Source organism: Ostrinia furnacalis, unplaced genomic scaffold (genome assembly GCF_004193835.3).
Source record: "Ostrinia furnacalis isolate ACB-3 unplaced genomic scaffold, ASM419383v2 OfSCF2800, whole genome shotgun sequence".
Lineage (NCBI taxonomy): Eukaryota > Metazoa > Arthropoda > Insecta > Lepidoptera > Crambidae > Ostrinia > Ostrinia furnacalis.
The window spans coordinates 204,581-229,925 of record NW_021133039.1 but is presented as its reverse complement, the minus strand read 5'-3'; the positions used below and the strand labels follow the sequence as shown (position 1 = coordinate 229,925).

At 40.4% G+C, this 25,345-nt stretch overlaps 3 protein-coding genes across 8 annotated transcripts in view; 1 reads left to right on the top strand and 2 right to left on the bottom strand.

Moving 5' to 3' along the window:
- The window catches only part of LOC114356376 (uncharacterized protein K02A2.6-like), a 341,613-nt gene that overhangs the window by 281,085 nt on the left and 35,183 nt on the right, over nucleotides 1-25,345 (bottom strand). The gene's annotated exons all lie outside the window — the stretch shown is intronic.
- Nucleotides 1-25,345, top strand: part of Mgat2 (alpha-1,6-mannosyl-glycoprotein 2-beta-N-acetylglucosaminyltransferase) — a 38,026-nt gene that overhangs the window by 10,430 nt on the left and 2,251 nt on the right. For 3 of the 6 annotated variants that reach the window (XM_028309525.1, XM_028309522.1, XM_028309524.1), the window contains 8 exons: nucleotides 9,473-9,616; nucleotides 10,087-10,184; nucleotides 10,780-10,925; nucleotides 12,627-12,787; nucleotides 13,919-14,050; nucleotides 18,421-18,638; nucleotides 19,401-19,580; nucleotides 20,466-20,575. In XM_028309525.1, the coding sequence (XP_028165326.1) occupies nucleotides 9,473-9,616; nucleotides 10,087-10,184; nucleotides 10,780-10,925; nucleotides 12,627-12,787; nucleotides 13,919-14,050; nucleotides 18,421-18,638; nucleotides 19,401-19,580; nucleotides 20,466-20,535 (1,149 nt within the window). In that variant the 3' untranslated portion in view covers nucleotides 20,536-20,575. Of the gene's footprint in view, nucleotides 1-9,472; nucleotides 9,617-10,086; nucleotides 10,185-10,779; nucleotides 10,926-12,626; nucleotides 12,788-13,918; nucleotides 14,051-18,420; nucleotides 18,639-19,400; nucleotides 19,581-20,465; nucleotides 20,703-25,345 lie in introns of those variants that run through there. The other 3 variants (XM_028309527.1, XM_028309526.1, XM_028309523.1) reach the window with 2 other exon arrangements.
- On the bottom strand, nucleotides 61-5,858 carry LOC114356384 (uncharacterized). The gene is made up of 8 exons (XM_028309531.1): nucleotides 5,768-5,858; nucleotides 4,904-5,079; nucleotides 3,666-3,816; nucleotides 3,185-3,286; nucleotides 2,794-2,945; nucleotides 1,976-2,047; nucleotides 1,328-1,439; nucleotides 61-390 (listed from the first exon to the last, which is right to left on the bottom strand). Exons 1-8 carry the CDS (start codon nucleotides 5,792-5,794, stop codon nucleotides 133-135), a joined length of 1,050 nt encoding a protein of 349 aa, XP_028165332.1. The 5' UTR covers nucleotides 5,795-5,858; the 3' UTR covers nucleotides 61-132.

Below are 25,345 nucleotides of genomic sequence, written 5' to 3'. Positions count from 1 at the left end.
TTTATTAACCTTTAGAACTTGACTCTAAGGTTTAATTAATCTGCAAGAAACTTTCCTGGTTTGTGAGGTGACTCAAGAGTTAAGAATAGAAGACAATTTTTGCCAAGACTGACAAGCGCCGTAGACTGAAATCTAGGTCAAGAACTTAGGGACAGGCATCTTCCTCCTAGCCAGAACCAAGTCCTTCCCTTTCAACCCAGTCAGACTGATCCTCTTCGGGACCAGCCTTGTCTCCTTAGGGACCGTAACCTTCTTTTTCTTCGTCGGTTCTTTCTTTTTCTTCGGCTTTTTCTCTTTTATCTTCTTCATTGGGGACCCTGGGCGGTGCTCCATCCAGATCATCTGGGCTGATTCTGGTATTCCGGTTTGGAAGCGGAATTTTCGGGGAATCTGGAATGAATGACCAAAAGTCATCAACATCAGCATAATATAGTATACTGGCTTTCCGCCCGCGGCTTCGCCCGCTTGGAATTTTGTTTGTCACAGAAAAACCTTGTCGCGCGCGTCCCTGTTTCAAAAACCGGTATAAAAACTATGTCCTTTCCCGGGACTCAAACTATTTCTATGCCAAATTTCGTCAAAATCGGTTCAGTGATTTAGGCGTGAAAGCAAGACAGACAGACAGAGTTACTTTCGCATTTATAATATTAGTATAGATAGGCCCTTTCCCATGCCAATCCAGTTTGGATCCTACATTATTGTCTCCCGCATAACTGGACGTGTGTTCACACGACAGCATCCCGTTTTTTTATAGATGACCCACGCTGAACTGTCCCACCAAACTCAATGACAGGGGGGCGCTACCATCGTTCAACTATATGGTTTCCAACATGGCAAAAATCGGAACCAGCAATTCGGTATTGACGGTGGCGCCCCACTGTCAATGTCATGCATAGGACAGTTCAGTATTTTGGAACTATAGCTACGGAAGCTGCTAGTGACAACACTTCTTCTAAACATTAAACTGGATCCTATTTTTCACTGGTCCAGTTTAATGACAAAACCGAACTCCAAATTCGTAGCTATCCGATTATACGGGACACTGCAAACGGAGGGATCCTGCAGGATAGCTCGTAGAGCTGATGGCCGCTAGGGCAGAAAAGTTATCAGAGTGGCGACCACGGGCCGGAAGACGTAGCGTGGGCATCCTCCCACTAGGTGGACCGACGATCTGGTGAAGGTCGCGGGAAGAACCTGGATGCGAGACCGGTCGTTATAGAAATCCTTGAGGCATTTGTCCAGCAGTGGACGTCATTCGGCTGAAACGATAAGTGCCCTGAAATGGGCCTAACATACTATTGAAGAATTTTATTTTTAAGCTCAATACCTGATACTCCTTGCAAACCTCTTCCATCTTCTTGTAGTGAGGAATGTGGACGTCCGACTTCTGTTTCTTTACTCTAGCGAACATGAGCTTCGGGAAATCCGGCTTGTGGTACCTGAAATTGACAAATAAACTCATTTATTTTCTGCAAATAGGCTTTTAAAAAGCGCTTTTACACGTTCTAGTTTAGAACGCGCAACGAAAGTTGAGGCAAGTACAGTCAGAATACACAAGACAAGCGTATACAGTCAAATCTTTACCTGTGTTGATCACCTCAAGTCTCGCTGCGCGAGTTATATTGCTTTGACCCTACCACTTCTTCGGGACAGTAAATGGGCCAGTGCTGAGAAGCAGCGCAAGAAGCTAAAATGATTTCAAATGTAAAACTACCTCGTTATAGGTGATGTGATATTTTTAACGCAGTAGACTAAGGTTCTGTCACTTTTACTATCTAACGCAAACTTAGTCAGTGCTTGGGTTATGTGAGCGGTACGGGAGGGGTGACATATGACGTGCAAGAGCGTCTGAAGCATATCTGAAGTCTCGCTGACTTTTGACGTCACCAAAACATCCCCGTGCGCGCTCCCATACCTCCGACACTGGTTCAGTTAGGCACTAGACCTGTAGTACATAGTTGATAAAAAACATTACCAGACCAAATCCCAGTGGTCCAAGTACACCGGCTCTGGCAAAATGATCTTCATCCATCGAAGAACGTCGCATCTGGAATAAAAAAAGATGAAATTACATCATCATCATTTCAGCCACAGGACGTCCACTGCTAAACATCGGCCTCCCCCAATGATTTCCACAATGGCCGGTTGGTGGCGGCCTGCATCCTTTATGAGGGCATCGGTCCACCTTGTGGGTGGACGTCCTACGCTGCGCTTTCCGGAACGTAGCCTCCAGTCCAGAACCTTGCTGCCCCATCGGCCGTCAGTTCTGCATACTATGTGCCCTGCCCATTGCCACTTCAGCTTGCTAATGCGTCATTTATTATCTTGAAATAGGTTTTTAAAAGGTTCTTTTACACGTCCCAGTATTACTAACCCCTACTGCTGCAAAATGTAAGTTGTATACGGGACTATTCCCACACCTCGTTCCCACCGCTGCAACTCAGTAGCCAGGATCTACAACTTGACCGCCAATAACACAACCAGTGAAGGTCACAAGGTTAACCTGTCGTTGGACCCGCAACAAAATTAATCAGAAGAACGTAGGAGGAGTTCGAAGTTAAGGTTCAGGTTAATATAGATCGTTTCATCCACGAAGACGCGTCCCACCAATTTTTGGTCGAGGGAAACGCGGGGTGCGGGGAGTGTGATCTGAGCAATCCGAGCGTCATTATCGTAGTGTGCGTGTGCACTCATGCGTGATTAGCGTGTACCGATAACACTCAAACATTAGCGGAAGAATGGTGGGGCGCGTCTTCGTGGATGAAACGATCTATAAATTATATGTTTAGTTACCTGCTCCAATTCTGCCTGATCCCCCAAGTGGGTCCCGTCCGGGAATTGAACCATGTGCAATGCGTGAGCGGTTTCCGTGGTGGTAAACCGACACTCCTGGCGAACCGTACGAAATCCGTGCCGAATTCTGCTCTTACTTGCTTGGTTATCCTCTGGAATGGTGGATTTTTGTATTATAGTTCTAGCGCTAACCGCATGAAGATTATTGTTCGTTTCATCCACGAAGACGCGCCCCACCAATTTTTGGTCTCGGTCGCGCGAGGTGCGAGGAGTTTGATCCGAGCAATCCGAGCGGCATTATTGTAGTGTGCGTGTGCACTCATGGATAATTTAGCGCATTAGCGGAAGAATGGTAGGGCGCGTCTTCGTGGATGAAACGATCTCTACATACCTTGATATGATAGAAGTCATGTATGTTGATCTCTGGCAGATGCGAAGGGTCTTCCAGCATGAGTAACCTTAGTCCGTTGATGTGGTTATTCAGTATACATTCCTGAAAATAAAAAAGTCATTTAATATTTGTCCTGCATCACCTGATGAAAGTGACGATCAGGCGAAGGTGGAAGCGAGCTTCACCCGGAATCCGCAACCACAGAGGAACTGGCTATCTTACCTCTTAACTGCTGGAACACAACAATACTGTTAACATTATTGTTATGGCGACAGACTTAGGTAGCAACCAGGTGAACTTAGAACAGCCAGCATCTACAGCTTGACCACCAATGAAAACCCAACCAGTGAAGGTCAAGTTTGTCCCGGGGGAAAGTTAAACTGTCATTGGACCCGCAACGAAATTAATCAGAAGAACATAGGAGGATTTAAAGTTAAGCTTCGACTTCACTCCATTGCAAAGCGGATGACAGGTGACTTACCCTATACTGAGGCAGTCCAACAGTGTCCTCCATCCAATCAGCCACTTCTTCCACACTCCAATTGAAGGCTTCAGGAAACCTCAAGGTGTCTACCACAGCTGCTGCCAACTCATACAACGTTGGTGGCGATTTGAGACAGGCTATGAGCTTCCTGAAATAGGCAATCTTTAATAGTGATGTGTCCTGGGTAAAAAGCAGTAGTTTGATGAATTAGTCCGTCAGTTAACTCTGAAAATTGTCAATGATAAAGCACGCCAAAACTCAGAAGTAGGGACTTGTGACGTCACTCCGTTGCAATATGTAGCATAGTGTGACGACGCGGAAATGTTCTCCAGTTGCTGCTACATTAGAGAGGGAGGAGCAAGACCGCTCCTGCAATGGAGACAAAATGACATGTAGCCTTATTCACGTAACAAAACTTCAACGACAACAAACTGAGTTGCGATCCTATCGAGTAATCGTTCTATCAAAATGACACTTGTGAATACGGATTTAGAACTGACGGACGCTGACGTTCAGAAGTCGTCTCATTGAAAAACTTCAATGAGACGACTTCTGAACGTCAGCGAGATCTTGACTGTCAAAATACGTGAATTAGGCCACTGATGATGGTGACCGACATACTTGGAGACGACTAAGGAATTAATATGCGACTATCAGGCCTTCCCATCCCGTCTGGCCAGCGTGGGAAGTGCAGGCTATACCCTCAATTTGCCTTTGGTATTTACCAAAGAGAGAGAGAGTGTCTTGCTCCTGCAGTGGAGACTAAATGACCTGATGATGATTCATACTCGGGTTTGCGAACGTCAAGTCTCCCTAAGAGTAGGCGCACACCGTTGATTTTTCGTCGGCCGATAGTTTAATCGGGCAGTTGATCAGTATGGGCATGTATGGGAGTGCGCACACTACGCCGATTCGATTTGGCCGATTCTTCATACAATTTAAAATCGGGCACAACTATCGGCCAACTAAAAATCAATGATGTGCGCCTACTCTAACCCGTCTGGCCAGCGTGGGGAGTGTAGGCCAAATTCTCCATTTGCTGCTACATTACAGAGTGACGTGCTCTTGAGACTAAATGACCTGACGATACATACATACTTGGGTTTGAGAACATCAGGGCTCCCCAACCCGTCTGGCCAGCATAGATAGTGTAGGACTAATCCTCCCAATGCCTCTGATAAATCAGAGAGAGTCGTGCTCCTGAAACGGATACAAAATGACCTGACGATACATACTTGGGTTTGACATAAGGATCCTCTTTCGGGTAGCAAGGACACTCGGCACAAGTACTTCTATCGGCAGAAGGGAATATGATTGGTCGTCCAGGAACTATCACAGAGGGCGCTCGACGCGGTATAACTATCTTCTTGGGCTTGCGACGGGGTGGAGGCGCTTCTGATTTCTTTTTTGCCTGTAATATCAGTGTAACAGTTACTTTAGTCTGGTCGCCGAGCACGTAGAATTTTGTCCAATGACCCCAAGCTACCCATCCTTATCGCTCGCGCGTAATTAGGTATATTGCTGTCGCGACTGCGATGGGCGCCCGCAGTGAGTGTGCGAGCGCTACAGCAACATAATTACGCGCGAGCAATAAGGATGGGTAGCATGGGGTCATTGGACAAAATTCTACGTGCTCAGAGACCGAGATTTAACAGTACGAATTTCTCCCATATTGTGACTAACAGTCCCGTTATAGTTAAGCTATAGATCGTTTCATCCACGAAGACGCGCCCCACCATTCTCCCGCTAATGTTTGAGTGTTATCGGTACACGCCAAAATTGTCTATAAGTGTACCCGCACACTACAATAATGACGCTCGGATTGCTCGGATCAAACTCCCCGCGCCCCGTGCGACCGAGACCAAAAATTGGTGGGGCGCGTCTTCGTGGATGAAACGATCTAAAGCCCGGTCTGTGAGCACGTAGAATTTTGTCCATTGACCCCAAGCGAGCGATAAGGATGGGTAGCTTGGGGTCATTGGACAAAATTCTACGTGCTCACAGACCAGACTAGCAGTTCCAGTGGTGGGAACGAGAGGTGGAATTTGACGACAATCAACTTCTGCCTACTGAACTAAAAAATCTGTTTTGTTACAAACCACTGCAATTTCTTCCTCTTCTTCCATTTGTAATTACTTTTATTCAAAAAAGTCTCAAAAATATCTAAATTAATGTAATACTTGCGCTCAAAATGATTTGTTTATTTACGAAATGTCACTGTGATGGTTTTGTCAAATGTCATCTTATTTTACCGATAGAATAAAAAAAGAGGATTGATTTTTTAATTTTGAAAGAGTTTAGTCGTGCATGCAGCTCTGCAAATAAGGTTATAACTCTAATGAATCGATTTCGTCGATCGAATCGACCCAGGATTTTTTTTATAGTTTTTACCCCAGTTTTTAAAAGGGGCCACTCGCGATCATGTTTTTCTATGACAGTGGAGCTACTNAGGCCTATCTGATTTGTTTAGAAGACAACAAAGTAACGAGGTGTAAAAGAAAAGTTCAGAAAGGCCTAGCTAGAGAGAATATTATTGGTTTAGAAGACGACAGATCTAAAACAAGGAACTTACCCCTTTCTTCTTCAAATAAAACTACCACGGATATCAACACCAACTGTTTCACATGTAAGAGAAATGCATCTCCGCACATAAGTTAACCGTGTTCCTTGGTTGATCAGTCTCGATTAACTTTTGCACATCACGAGCTAGTGATGTGCTACAAGTGTTTATTGCATTTTTACACCTGACCACGTATACTCCGCTCCAGTGGACCGAGACTCTCACCTGCTTAGGGGGCGTCCATAAATTACGTGAGACTTTTAGGGGGGGGAGGGGGTCAACGAAAACCTCACTAAATCTCACGTGGGGGAGAGGGGGGGTCTCGGAAAATATCACGTAATTTTTTCCGCAAGAAATAGAGTAAAATTGCCAGAAAACTGGGTTATTGAAGTAAAAAAAATGATTTTTTTTATGATGATAATGACAATTTATTCTAAACCGTCTAATCAAATTAAACTAAAAATGCCTCCATCTGCATTTGTGAACACTAAAGATGCAGAATATGTCGAAATTAAGAAAATTCGAAATTAAAAAAAAAACGTCATCTGCATCGCTATTGCGTAAAAATTGGCCAAGTGCGTGTCGTGGCACGCGCAGTGTAGGGTTCCGTAGTTGACCGTCGTTACCACAATATATTTCAGAAGCAAGCAATTACTTCATCTAAAGTCATTTTTCATATTTTCTTCTAAGGAATTTTTACTGGCTAAAAAATTTTAAAATACATGAGTCAAATGACTATTACTCTTAAACTAAGTAATGTATCTTAACCGCTATAGTTTTCCTTGAAAAAATTCATCCTCACTTTACATGCAGGGGAGCTACCCTAGAATTTTTTTTTTTCAAAATTTTATTTTACTGTTTTGCCAGCGTGATTAATATACATACCTTCACAAAATTACAGCTCCCCAGTGCCAATAGTTTCCAAGTGAAACCTCGGACAGACATATCGAAACTATAAGGCCCAGAACAGACGGTGAAACGCAACTGCAACGAAACTGCAACTTTCTGATGATTCTGATGAATGAAACAAACTGAAAGTTTCAAACTGGTCGCGTCATGTGTGGTCTCTCAACGGACGCTATGGCAGAAACTTAGATGCAACTCAAAAGTAACAAGCAGTTGCAGTTTCGTTGCAGTTGCGTTTCACCGTCTGTTCTGGGCCTTAGGGTTCCTTGTCAGGACTACAGAACCCTAAAAAACGACATTACATACGTATGAAAGTATTATTTATTCGTAGTTAAAGTAACCAATAGTCAAATTTGACAGATGTCAAATGACAAGTGGTTAAATAAGTAACAGAAAAAAATGATTTTATAACAATGTTTAACTTGACTTTTAGTACATTTTTTAACTATTAGTTTACATTTTATTAATATTTAACCATTAGTAGCAAAATTTAACAATAGGGATGTATCCTGGGTAAAAAAGCAAGAGTTTTAATTAGTCCGTCAGTTAGCTTATCAAAAACTACTCGACACGTATTTTTTACTTTTTAAAACTAATGAAAATGTAAAGAGATAAAGCGTGCCAAAGTTCTAAAGTAAAGACCCGTGACGTCAATGAGTGCGTAAAAGTGCAGCACTTTGTGGTCGCGCGGAACTTCAACGCTTTATAACTTTGTAATTATTTGTTTGATTGACAATTCAAAATATACGTGTCCAATATTTTTTTATATTAAAATTGACGGACTAAAAAAATTTTTTTTGGTAACTAGCCTATTACTTATTATAACTATGAATAAAAAAACTGATCCTAGGTTGATGCAATTGCTTGTCTTACTAAACGACGCACAGTGGTCCCGATTTAATAAAACATGGACATTGATGCTAGAGGCACGAAAAATTTTTTGATGGTTACTGCTATGATAACTAATAAGGCAAAAAAATATTACAATCCTACGACGTCTATTTCCTAGTAAAAAAAAATATATACATATTTTTTGTATGGAAGAAATTACGTTTCTGTCAATTTTTCGAAATTCTTTAACGATGTCAAGATGCCGATCACACATGTTATAAAACAAGTGATTCTGAGTATTTCATGCGAAGATACTTGTCACTTATCTCTGCGTACTTTTGAGTTATCGAGGGTTTAAAAATCGATTTTTTTATATTAAATATTTCCACGAAAAATTGCCAGAATTACAATATGGTGTATAAGGGACACTTTTGATGACACATAACAACGACTCGAACTCGCGCGCGCTCGTATGCATCAACTTTTACTAAAATAAAAAAAAAACATCCAAATTTTTGACCGGAAGTCGTTATTTCCACTTTCGACATTTTTGGACCAAATCTCCGAAAGCATGGCAACACTGGAGAAATTTCTTCACCCAAGCGACACCTCTTGACAAGACACACAAACGCCTCATACAACTCGTCTTTCCCAAATGTTGCCAACTACTCGAAAAATGTCACCTTTCAGTTTTAATTTCACTTTACAAAATTCGACAACCGTCATTCAGGACCGATTTTTCGCAGGCAACCCTATACCACCGTGTTCATAATGAAATAATCTTTATTTTCATTTATATTTGATTAAATTATCAGACCGATGCAAAATGCTCTATCAATTTACCTGTTTATACCTGGCAACCCGAGAGTTATGACTGGAAAAGAATAGGCAACCTAACGTTTGCATATTCTATGGGCTTCATACTTTCGATTGGTATGGAGTTTGTTTAATAATCAAACCGATGAAATATTTAAAAATAAAACTTTTTTTAATGATTAATTAATCATATCCTGGACTAAAATTTATTAGGCAACCCTTAAGCAATATAATTATTGACATGTTAAATTGAATATAAAATATGTTTCATCAAATAAGCATCTCGGTGAAGGTCGTTGTATAGCGGGATCTTATACTATACGGGCAAGAACATTCTAGCATTTAATTCAGTGCCAGAGGTAATTCTGGGATTGGGAGCGGCATGAGAGGGGTGACATTGACATATTGTGACGTGCACGGAGAGAAATTAATATAACAATGATAGGACTGAGTTATGCGCTAGATCTAGACGACTGATTGACTGACTCACTCACTCATCACGAAATCTCAGAAACTACAAGTGCTAGGAGTCTCAAATTTTGCATGGGGGTTCCTTTTAGAACGTAGGTGTTCACTAAGACGGGATTTTGCAAAATTCAACTCCTAAAGCGGTTAAAACGGGGTCCACGCGTACGAAGTCGCGGGCGGCCGCTAGTATTCTTATAATAATCAAGTTTCTTTTTGTCTCCAGGTGCACACCAGGCTGACCTACCTGAGACATCTGATCGTGTCGCTGGCTCAGGCCCGGGACATCGACAGAACGTTACTGGTGTTCTCACATGACTACTATGATGAGGAAATCAACACGCTCGTCCGGAGTATCGACTTCACTAAGGTAGGGTAGGGATTTATCGACAGTTTTTATCTATAGTGATGCCGAAATATCGATAATTATAAAAGAAAGAAACATTTATTTCGATTAACATCACATAGTTAAGGACAGAGAACGTATACAGAAAAAAGACAAATAGCACATAAATATTACAAGGAAATAAAAAGTGAACTGAGCAGTGCTATCCTGTCGCAACAGCGATGCCCATCGCAAAGGGATGTTTATCGATATAGTGATGCCGAAATATCGATATTTTTACTAGCTTCTGCTCGTCAGGAGTATATCGATTTTACCAAGGTAATGACCGGACTATCGATATAGTGAAGCTGAACTATTGATAGATTTACAATAGATATTGTTGTCGAACTATTAAAAAACATACAAAAGCTGGGTTTCCTGTGAAGGTGTGTCGTGTCGTATACAAAGTGTTCTACATTTGCGCAGCCCCTAAATGTATGGTATCTGTGTTACAGGTGATGCAGATCTTTTACCCGTATTCGATACAGACGCATCCCTACGAGTTCCCTGGCACGGATCCTAGAGACTGCCCGAGAGATGCCAAGTTCGAGCAGTAAGTGGCTATAGTCTGGTCTCCGAGCACGTAGAATTTTGTCCAATGACCCCAAGCTACCCATCCTTATCGCACGCGCGTAATGAAGGCTATCGTTTTTATACTTAACAGTTGGCACCCCTGGCGATTGACAGGGCCTTACTCTACAGTGGCGCCATCTTGATGAGTGCAAATGCGATAGTCCGCCACTGTCTTCGCTACTAGCAAGTGACAGGACCTTACTCTACAGTGGCTCTAACTGGTGAGCGCTAAAACGATAGCCCTCATTATATTGCTGTCGCGACTGTGCGACGGGCGCCCGCAGTGAGTGTGCGAGCGCGACAGCAACATAATTACGCTCGAGCGATAAGGATGGGTAGCTTGGGGTCATTGGACAAAATTCTACGTGCTCGAAGACCGGGCTTTAGTTCTTTTAGTTTAAATTTTAGTTTTTAGCGTATCCTGTGTTGGCCTTGGCTTAATCAGTGTCTCGATTTAGAGCATTGGTTCCCAAACTTATTTGAGACGCGCCCCCTTTCGACCATACAAAAAATTCCGCGGCCATATTGGGCTATTTTGTGGGTACGATAAAACCTAAATCAATTTTCCCTTCCAGAGCGGTCAAACTAAAATGCCTCAATGCGCTTCACCCAGACTTACACGGTCACTATCGGGAGGCCAAGTACACACAAACAAAACACCACTGGTGGTGGAAGGCTAACAGAATATTCAACCAGCTGCAGTGCACCCAGGGACACACTGGTGAGTTGATATATCCAGGGGAGATTGCCCCTGACAATGTAAAAAATATACCCCAAAATATCCCCTGACTAAAAATTTCCCCATAAAGTCTTTGTCCCATACTACGTCTAAAACTTGCCCCAGACAATGTATAAAAAATACCAAGAACAAGTAAGTAATGAGTGTAAGGTCATTACCGGGAGGCCTAGTACACGCAAAACAAGCTTAACTGGTGGTGGAAGGCTAATAGAATCTTCAATCAACTGCAGTGCACCCAGGGACACAATGGTAAGTAAAAGAATAAAGCTAGAAAAAAAATTTGCCCCAAAAAAATTCCTTGACTACAAATGCCAAAAAAAAATTGGTCCATATAGTCCTTACCCCAAACAACGTGTAAAAATTGCCCCTGACAATGTAAAAAATACTCAAAATGTAGAAAAAAAATCCCCATATCGTCTTTGCCCCATACTACGTGTAAGAATTGCCCCTGACAATGTATAAAAATACTCCCAAAAAATCTCCTGACAAAAATGCAGATAAAAATTGCCCCATATAGTCTTTACCTCATACAACGTTTAAAAAGAAGAACGGTCATCTGTGACCCAGGCCCGACAGAAACGAGACATACCTCAGTTTTTTTGTCATGTCTTAATTAGTTAAATTATATATTTTTTATATTCGAAATCTATGTATAACACCAAAATATTACCCTTTGTTTTTGTTCAGGCGTTATACAAAAACTAATACAAAATGCCTATTTATCACCAAAATTGGTAAATGTATGTACCTAAATGTCTATTACAGCTGCTATGGAATGTATCTAGGTGACCTGGAGATACAGCCGGATTATACAGGGTGGTTATACATATGGAACGATAAGTGATCTCACTCGATTATTTCTAAACTATACAAGATATCGAAAAACTAGTTACTGATTCTGAAAGTGCTTCACGAGCTCTTTCAAATGGTACCATTAATAGGGTACAGATTATGGAAGCTGGTAACATTGAATTTTTGGATTTTGTAACTTATTATCTTTTCCACCCTGTATAATCCGGCTGTATCTCCAGGTCACCTAGATACATTCCATAGCAGCTGTAATAGACATTTAGGTACATACATTTACCAATTTTGGTGATAAATAGGCATTTTGTATTAGTTTTTGTATTACGCCTAAACAAAAACAAAGGGTAATATTTTGGTGTTATACATGGATTTCGAATATAAAAAATATATAATTTAACTAATTAAGACATGACAAAAAAACTGAGGTATGTCTCGTTTCTGTCGGGTCTGGGTTTTTTTTGTATGGGGCGTGACCGTTCTTCTTTCCCCTGGCAATATACCTAGCACCTAGAAGGGGGTAACGCATTACAGGTCTTTGTGAAAACCCTTGGGGAAGGTCTTTGTCCAGCAGTGGACGTCCATTGACTAAAATGAACGCACAGAATGCTGGTTTTTGTTTAATCGTTCGTTCGTTCGTTTCAGCCGAAAGACGTCCACTGCTGGACAAAGGCCTCCCCCAAGGATTTCCACGAAGACCGGTCCTGCGCCGCTCGCATCCAGGTACCTCCCGCGACCTTCACCAGATCGTCGGTCCACCTAGTGGGAGGCCTGCCCACGATACGTCTTCCGGCTCGTGGTCGCCACTCAAGAACTTTCCTGCCCCAGCGGCCATCAGCTCTTCTCATTTTGTTTGATACCCAATTTGAATTCTTCCAGGCCTAGTATTGTTCCTTGAGGAAGACCATTATGTAGCAGAAGACTTCATACACATGCTGAATCTACTCCGTTCTACTGCGGACAAGAATTGTCCCCAGTGCGAAATATTGTCCCTGGGGACATACCTTAAAACGTACCAGTACCATATAAATGGGGACAGGGTAAGTAGATCACAAAATCATTATCATCAGGGGCCTTAGTTTGAGTTTACATCAAACGTCTTCACTCACTAAAGTCCGGTCACCGAGCACGTAAAATTTCGTCCAATGACCCCAAGCTACCCATCCTTATCGCTCGCGCGTAATTATATTGCTGTCGCAACTGTGCGGGGGCGTAGTGAGGGTGCAGGATGGGTAGCTTGGGGTCATTGGACGAAATTCTACGTGCTCGGCGACCGGACTTTAGTGACTGCGTTAACAATGACAGACTGCAAATGAGGGTTTCCTTAATTGATCACCAATTGGTGCCACTGGCGAGTGATGGGTCTTTACTCTAAAATGACGCCAACTCGAAATTTCAATTGCGATAGTCCTACCGCAGCGCTGCCGAGTTGGCGCCCGCTTTCTAAGCTACAAGCAATTTGACAGGTCCTTACTTGCCAACGGCGCCAACTGGTAAGCGCAATTTAGGGAACTTACACGCTTTCAATATTATTTATTGCATACGCACGCACAAATCAAAATAAACAATAAAATTATAACACACCTTGTAAAACGTTTCAAAAAGTTTAATCTTGTCACTTGACTGCTGAAAAAAATAACCTGTTTTTGCTTCACCGTAGTCAAGTAGTAAAGTTATGGTATCAAATACCCAATTTACTTACAATTTTAGCCATAACTTCTACAAGAAGTACCATAAAAGCACTTAGTGTGCCACTAGCTTTCAATGTTGCTTATTCCTTGACACTGACAGTTTGTCAAATTGTGTTTTTACGCCACTTACATACACAACTTGTTTTTTTGGGCTTTTATCACATTTAAAAAACACTACACAATAGAGCTATTGTATTTATTGTCACCAGTTGGCGCCACTGTAATGGCGAGTTAGCGCCTCTCATTTGTTTGTTGCTAAGACAGAAGCGCTAACTGGCGCCACTTGGCGCCAATATCGAGTAAGGTCCTGTCACTCGCTTGTGGCGCCAACTGATGACAGTTTTGTAAACAATACTTCACATTGAGCTATATTTTTGCCACATCAGTTAAGGAGCACTGTAATATGTTTGTAAGTTTTTAGACATAATTTATATTATGTATCTGTAGCATTTATATATTGCTATATTTATGTAACAACAGAGAAAGAAACAATTGACCCTCAACTACATACAACAAGTAAAGGCAGCAAATGAAGAAAGAAGAAGAAGGATGCAAGAAACTCAAACGTGGAACTTCCAAGTGTACCCTAACCTTTATTCCAATACGCAAAAGGTTCATATTTCTCTAGCAGCATGACGTAGTGTTAGAGCTAGAGTCCATACATTTTTGTTGAATGATTTTTGGATGCTTGCCGTTTTTGTAGTTTGAGAGTTTTAAATGCATGTAGATTTGTATTTGAGAAAGATTTTTGTATTTAGAGTTGAATGAATTTTCTTTCATATTCCATACAGTTACCTTTTGATTTTGAATCATTAATATTATTAACAATAAGTATAATTTAATACTTTTATTGAATGCGGCATGTTTTTTTCATATTTTTGATGTTTGTGTGTTTTAATAATTCGTATAACTAGTCCAGAGTTTTAAAGAACACTTTTTTGATATTTTTAAGTAAACTAAGTTCTAGGTATTGTTGTGTTGAGTTGAATTTCTAGTCGTTTTATGAATTCGATTCTATTTGAAAGATGTGTCGAGTTTTTGTCTAGTTGTCTAGTTTTATTTTTTTACGTATGTACTTTTATGTAATCGCCTTTAAAAATTATTTCAAACACAATAAATCACGTTGTCAAACCTCTTGCCAAAGTGATTTTAATATCCTTTTGGATATTATAATAATAATAAATTAATAATAAAGAAGAACAAAACTCATCGCTTAAAAAATAATGTATGGAGTCAGCTCTAGGACTATTTTAATAATAATGCTAGTTGGATGTGGTTGTATAAAGCTAAATCTAAGACAAGCTTATTAATGTAATAAGGACGTGGGAGAGGGACAGAATATATTTCTGTCTCAGGTGAAAGGGATATTGTATAGATTTCTTAGTTTTAACCTGGTGGTGGTAGAATTGAAGCCACTGTATTTTGAACTTTGGTGAGAAAACATAAGGTGCAAAACCAATTAAAAATACTTTTCTTTATACAGTTGAATTAAAAAATATTTCTGACTGTCCTATCCATGACATTGACAGCGGGGCGCCACCGTCCATACCGGATCGCTGGTTTCGATTTTTGCCATGTTGGAAACCATATAGTTGAACGATGCTAGCGCCCCCCTGTCATTGAGTTTGGTGGGACAGTTCAGCGTGGGTCATCTATACCTATCATACGATACTTAACTCTTAATAGATTATAACTTTTACAACTGAACATCTAAAAGTTTTTACATCTGACCGAGAAATGCACTCTATGTGAACATGATACGGTTTATTCTTCAACAATCAGATGTTTTAAGACTTGAAATGCTCAGTTATTTTTCGTATTAATGCCTCTAGTCATTGTAACATTATTTATTTAAATTATCGTCAAAATACAAGTAAATAAAAGTAGCTATAGTTCTAAAAGTAGTTGTAACGCGCCATCTTTATTCAAATACGTGTACTTAATTGTCAACCTGCATACAATAACGCCATCTATATTCTAGTTCCAAACTTGGGGGCGTGGCCAAATAATGTTACATTGTCTACAGGCAAGATTGTACTCTATGTTTATTGTAATATAGGCTTGTTTTGCTTGCGAATGCGACTATAGTAGTTTCTTTGCGCTGTATATAAATGCTTTTCTATTATGATTAATTTTGAAAACCACTCTTTTTAATCACCGAAGAAATTATAAGGTATATTGAATAATATCATTATCCATACTGATTTCGTCTAGCATTTGAATATTTTATTTATTTTATATCTACATATGAACAGGCTATCTTAAAGTTAGCACATAACACTGAAATCGGAAGTAGATGGACCTAAGATGCAATTTCTTCGTTGATTAAAAAGTGGTGTAGGTATTTAATTTTTGGTTCACCTTGTATAATATATTCATGTTATGAGGAATGAATGCACTGACCATATTAATTTTTTGCCAAAACCGTTAACAAATGAACCTTTACCAACCCTTCCATTCCGAATCTCGAGAATAGTGCAAGTTGGAAGCAACTTTTGACTTGTATAATTAGTTTAAAGCCCGGTCTCCGAGCACGTAGAATTTCGTCCAATGACCCCTAGCTACCCATCCTTATCGCTCGCGTGTAATTATGTTGCTGTTGCGCTCGCACACTCACTGCGGGCGACCGTCGCACAGTCGCGACAGCAATATAATTACGCGCGAGCGATAAGGATGGGTAGCTTGGGGTCATTGGACGAAATTCTACGTGCTCGGCGACCAGACTAGTTGTCTCTAAGGCATTCAATTTCTATCAACATAAGCGATAAACATGTTGCAAGGAATAGAAAATACTTATAACTCCAAACACTATAAGTGCCTTTTTTATGTGATGAGGCACGCGTGCGAATGGTTCGCAGTATTTCATACATGTTTCTCAACCGTGCGTGTATACGCATGCCCACAGATTAGAGAACAGATCCGCACGCGTGCCGAAATCCGCATCACAGGAAAGAGGCACTAAAAATGACATAAATTTTATTATCTGTCATATTGGGAGATTAAGGGTCTATTTTTTAATCATCAGATATCTTATAACTGAAGAATAAACTTGTCATTTTGACATATTTCCAATACTGAAACTGTCAATGTGCCAAACTTATTCTTCAGTTATAGTTCCAAAATACTGGACTGTCCTGTCGATGACATTGACAGTGGGGCGCCACCGTCAATACCGGATCGCTGGTTCAGATTTTTGCCATGTTGGAAACCATATAGTTGAACGATGGTAGCGCCCCCCTGTCATTGAGTTTGGCGGGACAGTTCAGCGTGGGTTATCTATAAAAGTTATCCGACCAAAGTAATGACAGTAATATTGATGTCATTATTACCATCATGTAGTCCGCTAGAAAGATACAAAGTAGTTTTAGTTTTTAACAAAATGTCCCTTACGCCATGTAAAAATCTGTTGAGTATCATGTAAAACGCCTTAAAAATGAGTCTGGATAATTTGGTTAAAATTGTTAACAGTTTTGGCAAATATGAAAAATATTTGTAAAATTCATTGAATTACTTTTTTCAATGTGTAAGTTGGATGTCAACCTGTAAGATTTTATTCATGAAAATTTGAACTACTTTAAACGGCATAAAAACCTTACAATCCAAAAAGAAGGTGGTTCTGTTCCTCAAAAACAACTGTTAGTTTATTTCTCACCAGTTGGCGCCACTATCGAATAAGGTGTCACTCGCCAGTGGCGCCAACTAGTGAGCATAATATGACAGCCCTCGGCCAGTCTTACGCCGGTATTCACAAACAATGCTTGCTTAAGTGAAGCAGCAAATCGAACGCACAGCGTTGAATAAAGCTCTGTGATTGGTTCGTGTGTCACCCTGTGCGTCCATGCTCACTGTGAGACCTCAAAGTAATGTTTGTCAATACGGGCGTTAATTTAGTGAATTTTTAACAAGGTTGTCAGTTATAAGTTTACTATATAAGTTCTTTTGATTTTGACTTCCAACTCACACAAAAGTGTAAAATGCATGTTGATAACTATAGTGACCACTTATGTTACCCAAAATACACCGTAAAGCAATAGTCATAAGGCTTCTTTTGCTGTAGACACTGCTTAGTGAAAAATTTTCTGAATCGATCTTGAGTCTTACATTTAGGGAAAAAAGTTCAAAATCCGTTGGGGAAATTCGTCACTATGTATGATTTTTAAATATGATGGTGTATGAAAGTTTTCATTATTGCCAAAACTGCAAATTTTAATCCAAAATGTTTTAAGAATTAGCCGTAGTGCTAGTATTAAAATGCACTTGAATTTTTTATATTATAGATTTGGCAATATTGTAAAAAAATATTTATTAGATAAACTGCATGTAAAAAAAAATGCATAATTAAGTATGTAGTATGTAGAAGAATATATTCTGTATTAAAGCTATTATTTTGTATAAATATTGATTAGTGTATGAAAAAAATTTAATTAATTGATGCAATAACGTTAGGTACTCAAAAAATGCGCTAGCACTAAAGCCCGGTCGCCGAGCACGTAGAATTTCGTCCAATGACCCCAAGCTACCCATCCTTATCGCTCGCGGGTAATTATGTTGCTGTCGCGCTCGCACACTCACTGCAGCCACCCGTCGCGCTTGGGGTCATTGCACGAAATTCTACGTGCTCGGCCACCAGACTATAGTTTCTTATTTTGAAAATGTTATTCTAAGGCCCAGAACAGACGGTGAAACGCAACTGCAACGAAACTGCAACTGCTAGTTACTTTTGAGTTGCATCTAAGTTTCTGCCATAGCGTCCGTTGAGAGACAACACATGACGCGACCAGTTTGAAACTTTTAGTTTCAGTTTCATACATCAGAATCATCACAAAAGTTGCAATTTCGTTGCAGTTGCGTTTCACCGTCTGTTCTGGGCCTAAATGTCACGTCTTTGACGATATTGCATCGAATAAAAACGCATTTTAAACTAGTGATACTCCGGCAATGTCAATTAACCAGTAATTCACCCCCAAACCTCCCAATTCCAGGTCGAAATCACCCCCTGGCATTCCAGTATGCACAACATGGGATTCGGGTTCAACAGAACCGTCTGGAATAACATAATGGAGTTGGAGCAGCAGTTCTGTGCATATGACGACTACAATTGGGACTATTCTCTACTGCATCTCTCACAGAATAGACCTGGAAGGGAGAAGTTTAAGGTGTATCTTTGTAAAGGGCCTAGGGTGTTCCATATTGGAGAATGGTGAGTGAAAAACGTTTGTTTTATAGTAAACTAGCTGTGAGGAAGAAACCTAAAGTCCAGTCGCCGAGCAGATAGAATTTTGTACAATGACCCCAAGTTACCCGTAACTATGTTGCTGTCGCGCTCGCACACTCACTGCGGGCGCCCGTCGCACAGTCGCGACAGCAATATAATTACGCGCGAGCGATAAGGATGGGTAGCTTGGGGTCATTGTACGGAATTCTATCTGCTCAGTGACCAGACTTTAGCTGTGGTGTTCGTGACATTGTATGCGTGAAAATAGTTTGAATAATATGTCCCGTTTTTGCAACATTTTTCTTTACTGCTCCACCCCTATTGGCTGTAGAGTGATGATAAAGATCGTTTCATCCACTCGGACGCGCCCCACCATTCTTCCGCGAATGTTTGAGTGTTATCGGTACACGCTAAATGCTCCATGAGTGCACACGCACACTACAGTAATGCCTTACGGATTGCTCGGACCACACTCCCCGCACCCCGCGCGACCGAGACCAAACATGGGGCGCGTCCGAGTGGATGAAACGATCTATACTAATTGGAATAAATATCACATAGGACATAACAATTTCATAAAAAAATGCAAACAAGAATACTCTGACATTAGAGAGTCGTCTTCAAGCTGTGGAGAATAATGCCCGTTTTCACCATCAATCCCTAATTTTTAAGTGACCCCTATGAAAACAAAATTCCTGTTATGTGTTGTTGAAAACGGGCATAAATGCAGATAATTGTCATTTCCAGTGGCTTCCACCACAAAAAGAGCAATTGCAACGCGTCAACCGTCATCAGTAAGGTCCAGAAACTGGTTCAGAACGCGAAGCCCTACATGTATCCCGCAAGAGTGACCGCCACCGCTACGTCTGGCGGTGCCAAGCATAATAAGAGGTTGACGAAGGGAAACGGCGGCTGGGGAGATATACGGTTAGTTAGTTCGTTCGTTCGTTCGTTTTAGCCAAATGACGTCCACTGCTTTTGAGTTTTTGCTAATCTTTAACATTGTGATAGAGCATAGCAAAGCAATGTAAACTGTTTACACATACAGGCTGGAATTTTATAATGCCACCTGGAGGGAAAGTACTTCTAATAGCAGATAGAAAATTTTACTGAACTGAAAACATTCCTTTATTTTTTTTAAGAAAGAGAACTGCATTCATAGATTTTCGAAAATTCACTACCATACCATACAATTTTCTGTGAATAATTACCTACAATAATTTAAGATCATGGTTTTCCTTTCATTTGATTTATCAAGTTTGTTTGAGAGATTTCATCCTTATACTTAACCCTAAAGATCGATGCAATAAAAATACAGGATGTAATATTTAACAGATTTTAGTAGGTTAGATTCCCGAGTGTAGCAAGCAAATTTTTGAAAATCTTTGAATGCAGTTCTATTTCTTTTCAAAAATAAAGGAATGTTTTCTTTGAGTAAAATTTTCTATCTACAGTATTAAGAGTACTTTCCCTTGAAGTGGCATTACAAAATTCCACCCTGTATAGCCCAACGTCCTGGGGTAGGCACGTTTATCTTGTGTGTGTTCTTCTTCTTATCGTGTCGACAACAAACCTGCACAGTGTCAGACCAAAACTCCGCCACAAGAGTATATGGCATTGTCAGTAGCAATCATTAAATCTTCTTGCGTGCAGTTGTTTGGGCACGCAGGGCACGACATATGCTTCGTCGACTGGGGAACACAACCACACTTGCACTCCAAGTTTGAGCCATCCAAGAATCCCCACCTGAACAGATTGTCCTTACTACGGCCGAAGTTTGTGTGTTAAAAATATATTTCTTTCTCTTTCCAGAGATCAAGAGTTATGTACGAACATGACGAGGGTAGGTCGTCAAATGAGGAATTACTTTTACCTCGCATAATGTAAGTGGTTGGTTAGAGACACATGATTATATTCGACACTTTATACACAACGCGGGAAACTTTATACTGGCATCTCACCATATGGATTTCTATATTCAATCTTAATCCAATTTGAACGGATTTGGATTGTCAACTGTCAAATTTTAAACTGTTTTTGGCCAAAATATCTGCGGTTTTTGATGTTTTTACATTTTTATATTGCTTATAAGACTATTTAAACAATATTAAAGTGTAAATGCATCGAACATTTTGGAAATATGATCTAAAACTGAATTTCATTTGTTTTTTTTTTTTAAAGATTATTAGTAATTTGTTATTTCACAAATTACTAATACTCCCGTTAGCCCCTCGTACTAAGCTAAATATGCTTGTGTCACGAGTGAGCTCACCACAATAGTCGAGCGGCGGCGGGGACCGAACCCGCTTCCCCGGATCACGAGTCGGCCAGTCCGACCCCTTCACCGTTCGGCTATCGTGGCTTAGTTGTAATCCGGATTTGGACAAGGATTGAAATATAGGAATCGGGCGTAAATGAGTCAGTGCCTGAGGTATGCGAACGGCATGGTAGGGTGTTTTTGTGACGTCAACGTCTGCAAAACTTCATATGTGCTTCAGTGGGTCTAGACAAAGTGCAAATTATAATCGCAAACCAGTCGAAAAGTGGTCGAAAAGCCCCTTTTTTGTATGGAGTTTTGACGGATTCGATTTTCGATTCGATCAATAAGTGCGTTTTGTCGTGCAAATTATAATCGCAAAGCAGTCGAAAAGTGGTCGAAAAGCCCCTTTTTTGTATGGAGTTTTGACGGATTCGATTTTCGATTCGATTAAAAAGTGCGTTTTGTCTAGGGGGGCAGATTTGTATGCTCTGTCACGTAAATGTCAATGTCCCCCTGCGTTGCCAGACGTCCCGATTTTGGCGGGACGTCTCGATTTTTAAATCAAATTTAAATGTCCCGCGCGGGACAGGCTCGGTCCCGCTTTTCGGAGAGAGACACTTCACCAGACTATTGTTTGAAACGCCATATTATTCTAAAGAATACAACTTTATTAATTTCGAATTTTCTTTTTTTATTCTAAACGAATTTAACGATAGAGTAAATCTGATTTAAAATATTATTTTTTTGTTAAAACATTTTCTATGGCTACTTTTGCTATCTATTGTCAGGTAAACGTAATTTTAAGTCAAATAAAAAGATAAATAATTGAAAACCTTTGATTATATAAGTTTTTTACTATGTCCCGCTTCTGACAGAAGAATCCCGCTATTTTCACTCAAAAAGTACCAAAGTCCCGACTTGGCGAAAAAAAAACTGGCAACACTGATTATTGTCCCCCCTCCCGTGCCGCTATGGCATCCTATCCAAAACTGTGATCTCACCTGATGGTAAGTGACGATCAGGCCGAAGGTGGAAACGAGCAAAATCAAAATCAATCAAAATCAAAAGTATTTATTCAGTTTAGTCCACAAGTGGCACTTTTGAACGTCAAAATATAGTAAATAATAAAAAAAAGAAAAGGTAGCCCTTATGGGGCACTTTACATGTCTCCTTATCTTTTGGGCCCTACCAATGCTTCACCCGGAATCCTCAACCACAGAGGAACTGGCTATCTTACCTCTAACTGCCGGAACACAATGCTGCTACATTGTTGTTATGGCGACAGGCTTGCTAAGATGGTGGTAGTCAGGACTTAAAACCACGATGAAGCCACGATAGCCGAACGGTGAAGGGGTCGGACTGGCCGACTCGTGATCCGGTGAAGGCGGGTTCGATCCCCGGATCGACTATTGTGGTGAGCTCACTCGTGACACAAACATATTTAGCTTAGTACGAGGGGCTAAATCTTCGAAATTATCGCGTTCGTACGTTTATTTTGTCCCATGTTTATTTTGTAACTTCAAGATGTACAATAAAGCCATAAAATTATAAAATTAGTTCTAGTTGTTTATGTATGTATGACTCCCGTGACGTCATAGTATGAAAAGTGTCGAGTATATTTAACAGTCTCAGTGAAAATGAGTGATAAAATTGAGTGATTTTTTTAAAGACTACTTAGAAAAGAGTGAAATTTTGGCCATGTATGTATAGTATTATGTGTTATATGATAGTAAATAAAATATACATAATTATTCAACCCGGTCGAGTTAGGTAATTGCGCACCAGGCGGTCTTGACGTCACATCGCCGCTCTGGTACGGACGGGACGCTCTATCTGTTGTAAGTCAAAATTGAGAAATAAACATAGACTTCAAATGAAACTGCTGTTATAAAACTGTTATTGAAGTCTTGTATCGTCGGTCTCGTTAACAAAATGTGTAACTCAAAAAGTTAAAAAAACTGGCAGGCAACAATAAATAGAATTTGGACTTATACAGTTTTTTAATTAGACCGCCGGTAAAACACTGGAGTTATCCAACAACACTGTATTTATGTATGCTTGACAACAGTATTGCCAGATACTATCTAAAAAGGACTAAATTACGTAATTTTGATAGTCTCGTATAAAAATATAAACCCATTTTATGTCCATTACTACATTTAAATTTTCGTCTGGCAATACTATTAACAAGCTCAGTGGACTTAGCACTTGGCAGTAGGGAATTACATAAAGCAGCGCTGCCAAGTCGTACTATAAGCGCTCTAAAGTATTAATATAATATCGATATCGGTGTATTATTAATATACAACACTATTTAGTGTTACAGGTATAGTGCATAACTAGTAGGTTCCTCTGGTGTCATTAAACAAAAGAAGAATAAGACTTGACATGACATCTCTGACACTTCAATCCCACACTATCATAGGAACCTCCGAACCTCCTATGTTCTTCTGATTAATTTCGTTGCTGGTCCAATGACAGTTTAACTTTCCCCCGGGACAATCTTGACCTTCACTGGTTGGGTTATTGGTCAAGCTGTAGATCCTGGCTACACAGGAGTTGCAGGTGGGAACGAGAGGTGGGAACAGTCCCGTATCTTAGAAACCTACTCAGTTATGTGATATGCCTATACAATGTGGTGGTTAGGGCCTAACGCAGAATCGAGAATTAGGTAAAGTTTGGAAAAATTTTAAGGGTCTCTTTCACGATCTCCGAGTAAAGTTTTAAGTGTTACTTTCTGAATAACACTATTTAGCAAATAAAAGTACCTATAATTCATTGAAGTAATATTACTACGTAGTACATTATAACTCAATGCTATAATCCAACGATTCAGAAACGTCAAGTGGTAAAAATCAAAAACTAACAACCCAGTATTGACGGTAGCGCTCTCCTGTAAATGTCAGTCTTAAAAACTCATTTATTTTTAAAATAGTCTTCCAAAAAGCACTTTTACACGTCCCAGTATTAACCCTACCACTGCTTCGGGACAATAAATGGGCCAGTGCTGTGAAGAAGCAGCGCAATATGGTTGTCCAACGTGACAATAATCGGAACTAATTATCCAGTATTGATAAAGCCTGGTCTGCGAGCACACTCACTGCGGGCGCCCGTCACACAGTCGCGACAGCAATATAATTACGCGCGAGCGATAAGGATGGGTAGCTTGGGGTCATTGGACAAAATTCTACGTGCTCGCAGATCAGACTATAGTAGCGCCCTCCTGACCATGTCATAGCTGGGACGGTTCATTATTTTCTTTATAAAAAAAGTATTTTACCGTGCTTCTTCTCAGCACTGGCCCATTTATTGTCCTGAAGCAGTGGTAGGGTTAATACTGGGACGTGTAAAAGTGCTTTTTTAAAGCCTACTTGCATAAATCAATGAGTTTTTTTACAAAGTCTTGTCAATGGAGTCTGTCAAACTCCATACAAAAACACCAGTTAGAGTTATAGTTACGGGTAAAGTAAAATAGTGCAACTCAGCTTAAGCAACGAGTAGTCTACATGACATTTTACTCAGAAATGGTGAACGAGGCACTTAATAAAAAATGTTGTATTACGATAGCACGGCAAATCAATGGGCGTGTTTGGCCGAAAATTAGAAAATCGTCAGAAATTGTTAGCAAAATGTCGAAACTTTAGCATGTTTTTTGGCGAAGACACATTGGCTAAACTTCAAAAGTGACGTTTCCCATACATTTTTTGACACGGACAGCAATTACCGCTAAAAAGATTGCTGCCGCCCGTCGCACAGTCGCGACAGCAATATAATTACGCGCGAGCGATAAGGATGGGTAGCTTGGGGTCGTTGGACGAAATTCTATCTGCTCGGCGACCGGACTTTAGAGCTATTATCTGCCAAACGCGCCCATTATAGCATAGAATGTGGTTATAATAGAGTCAAAGTTGCAACAAAAAAGATCTATGTGTTGTACACTTTTTTTTGCAAAAATAGCATTCATACAACTAGATACAGTCAGCTGCAAATAGTTCGTGACATCCAAAGTGGCCAAAAAGTTGACAACACAACCTTATTCCAGTGAGGGCTATCGTTTTAGCGCTCACCAGTTAGCGCCACTGTAGAGTAAGGTCCTGTCACTTGCTAGTAGCGAAGACAGTGGCACCAACTGGTGGGCGCTAAAGTGGTAGGAGGACTAGAGAGGAATAATGATAGCCCTCATTAGGGCTATCGTTTTTATACTTAACAGTTGGCACCCCTGGCGATTGACAGGACCTTACTCTACAGTATCGCCATCTTGATGAGTGCAAGTACGATAGTCCTCCTACCACTTTCGCGCTCACCAGTTGGTGCCACTGTCTTCGCTACTAGCAAGTGACAGGACCTTACTCTACAGTGGCGCTAACTGGTGAGCGCTAAAACGATAGCCCTCATTGTAACAAAGACGTATTGCGAACTTTTTGGCTACTTT

What these genes read in the sequence shown, in the direction of transcription:
- LOC114356384 (XM_028309531.1), bottom strand. Translation starts at nt 5,794, where the DNA reads ATGGAAGAAGAGGAAGAAATTGCAGTG. An exon ending in AAGAGGAAGAAATTGCAGTG is followed by an intron (nt 5,080 to 5,767) that starts GTTTGTAACAAA and finishes CTGATATTACAG; the next exon opens with GCAAAAAAGAAATCAGAAGC. An exon ending in AGGTTTGCAAGGAGTATCAG is followed by an intron (nt 391 to 1,327) that starts GTATTGAGCTTA and finishes CATTCATTCCAG; the next exon opens with ATTCCCCGAAAATTCCGCTT.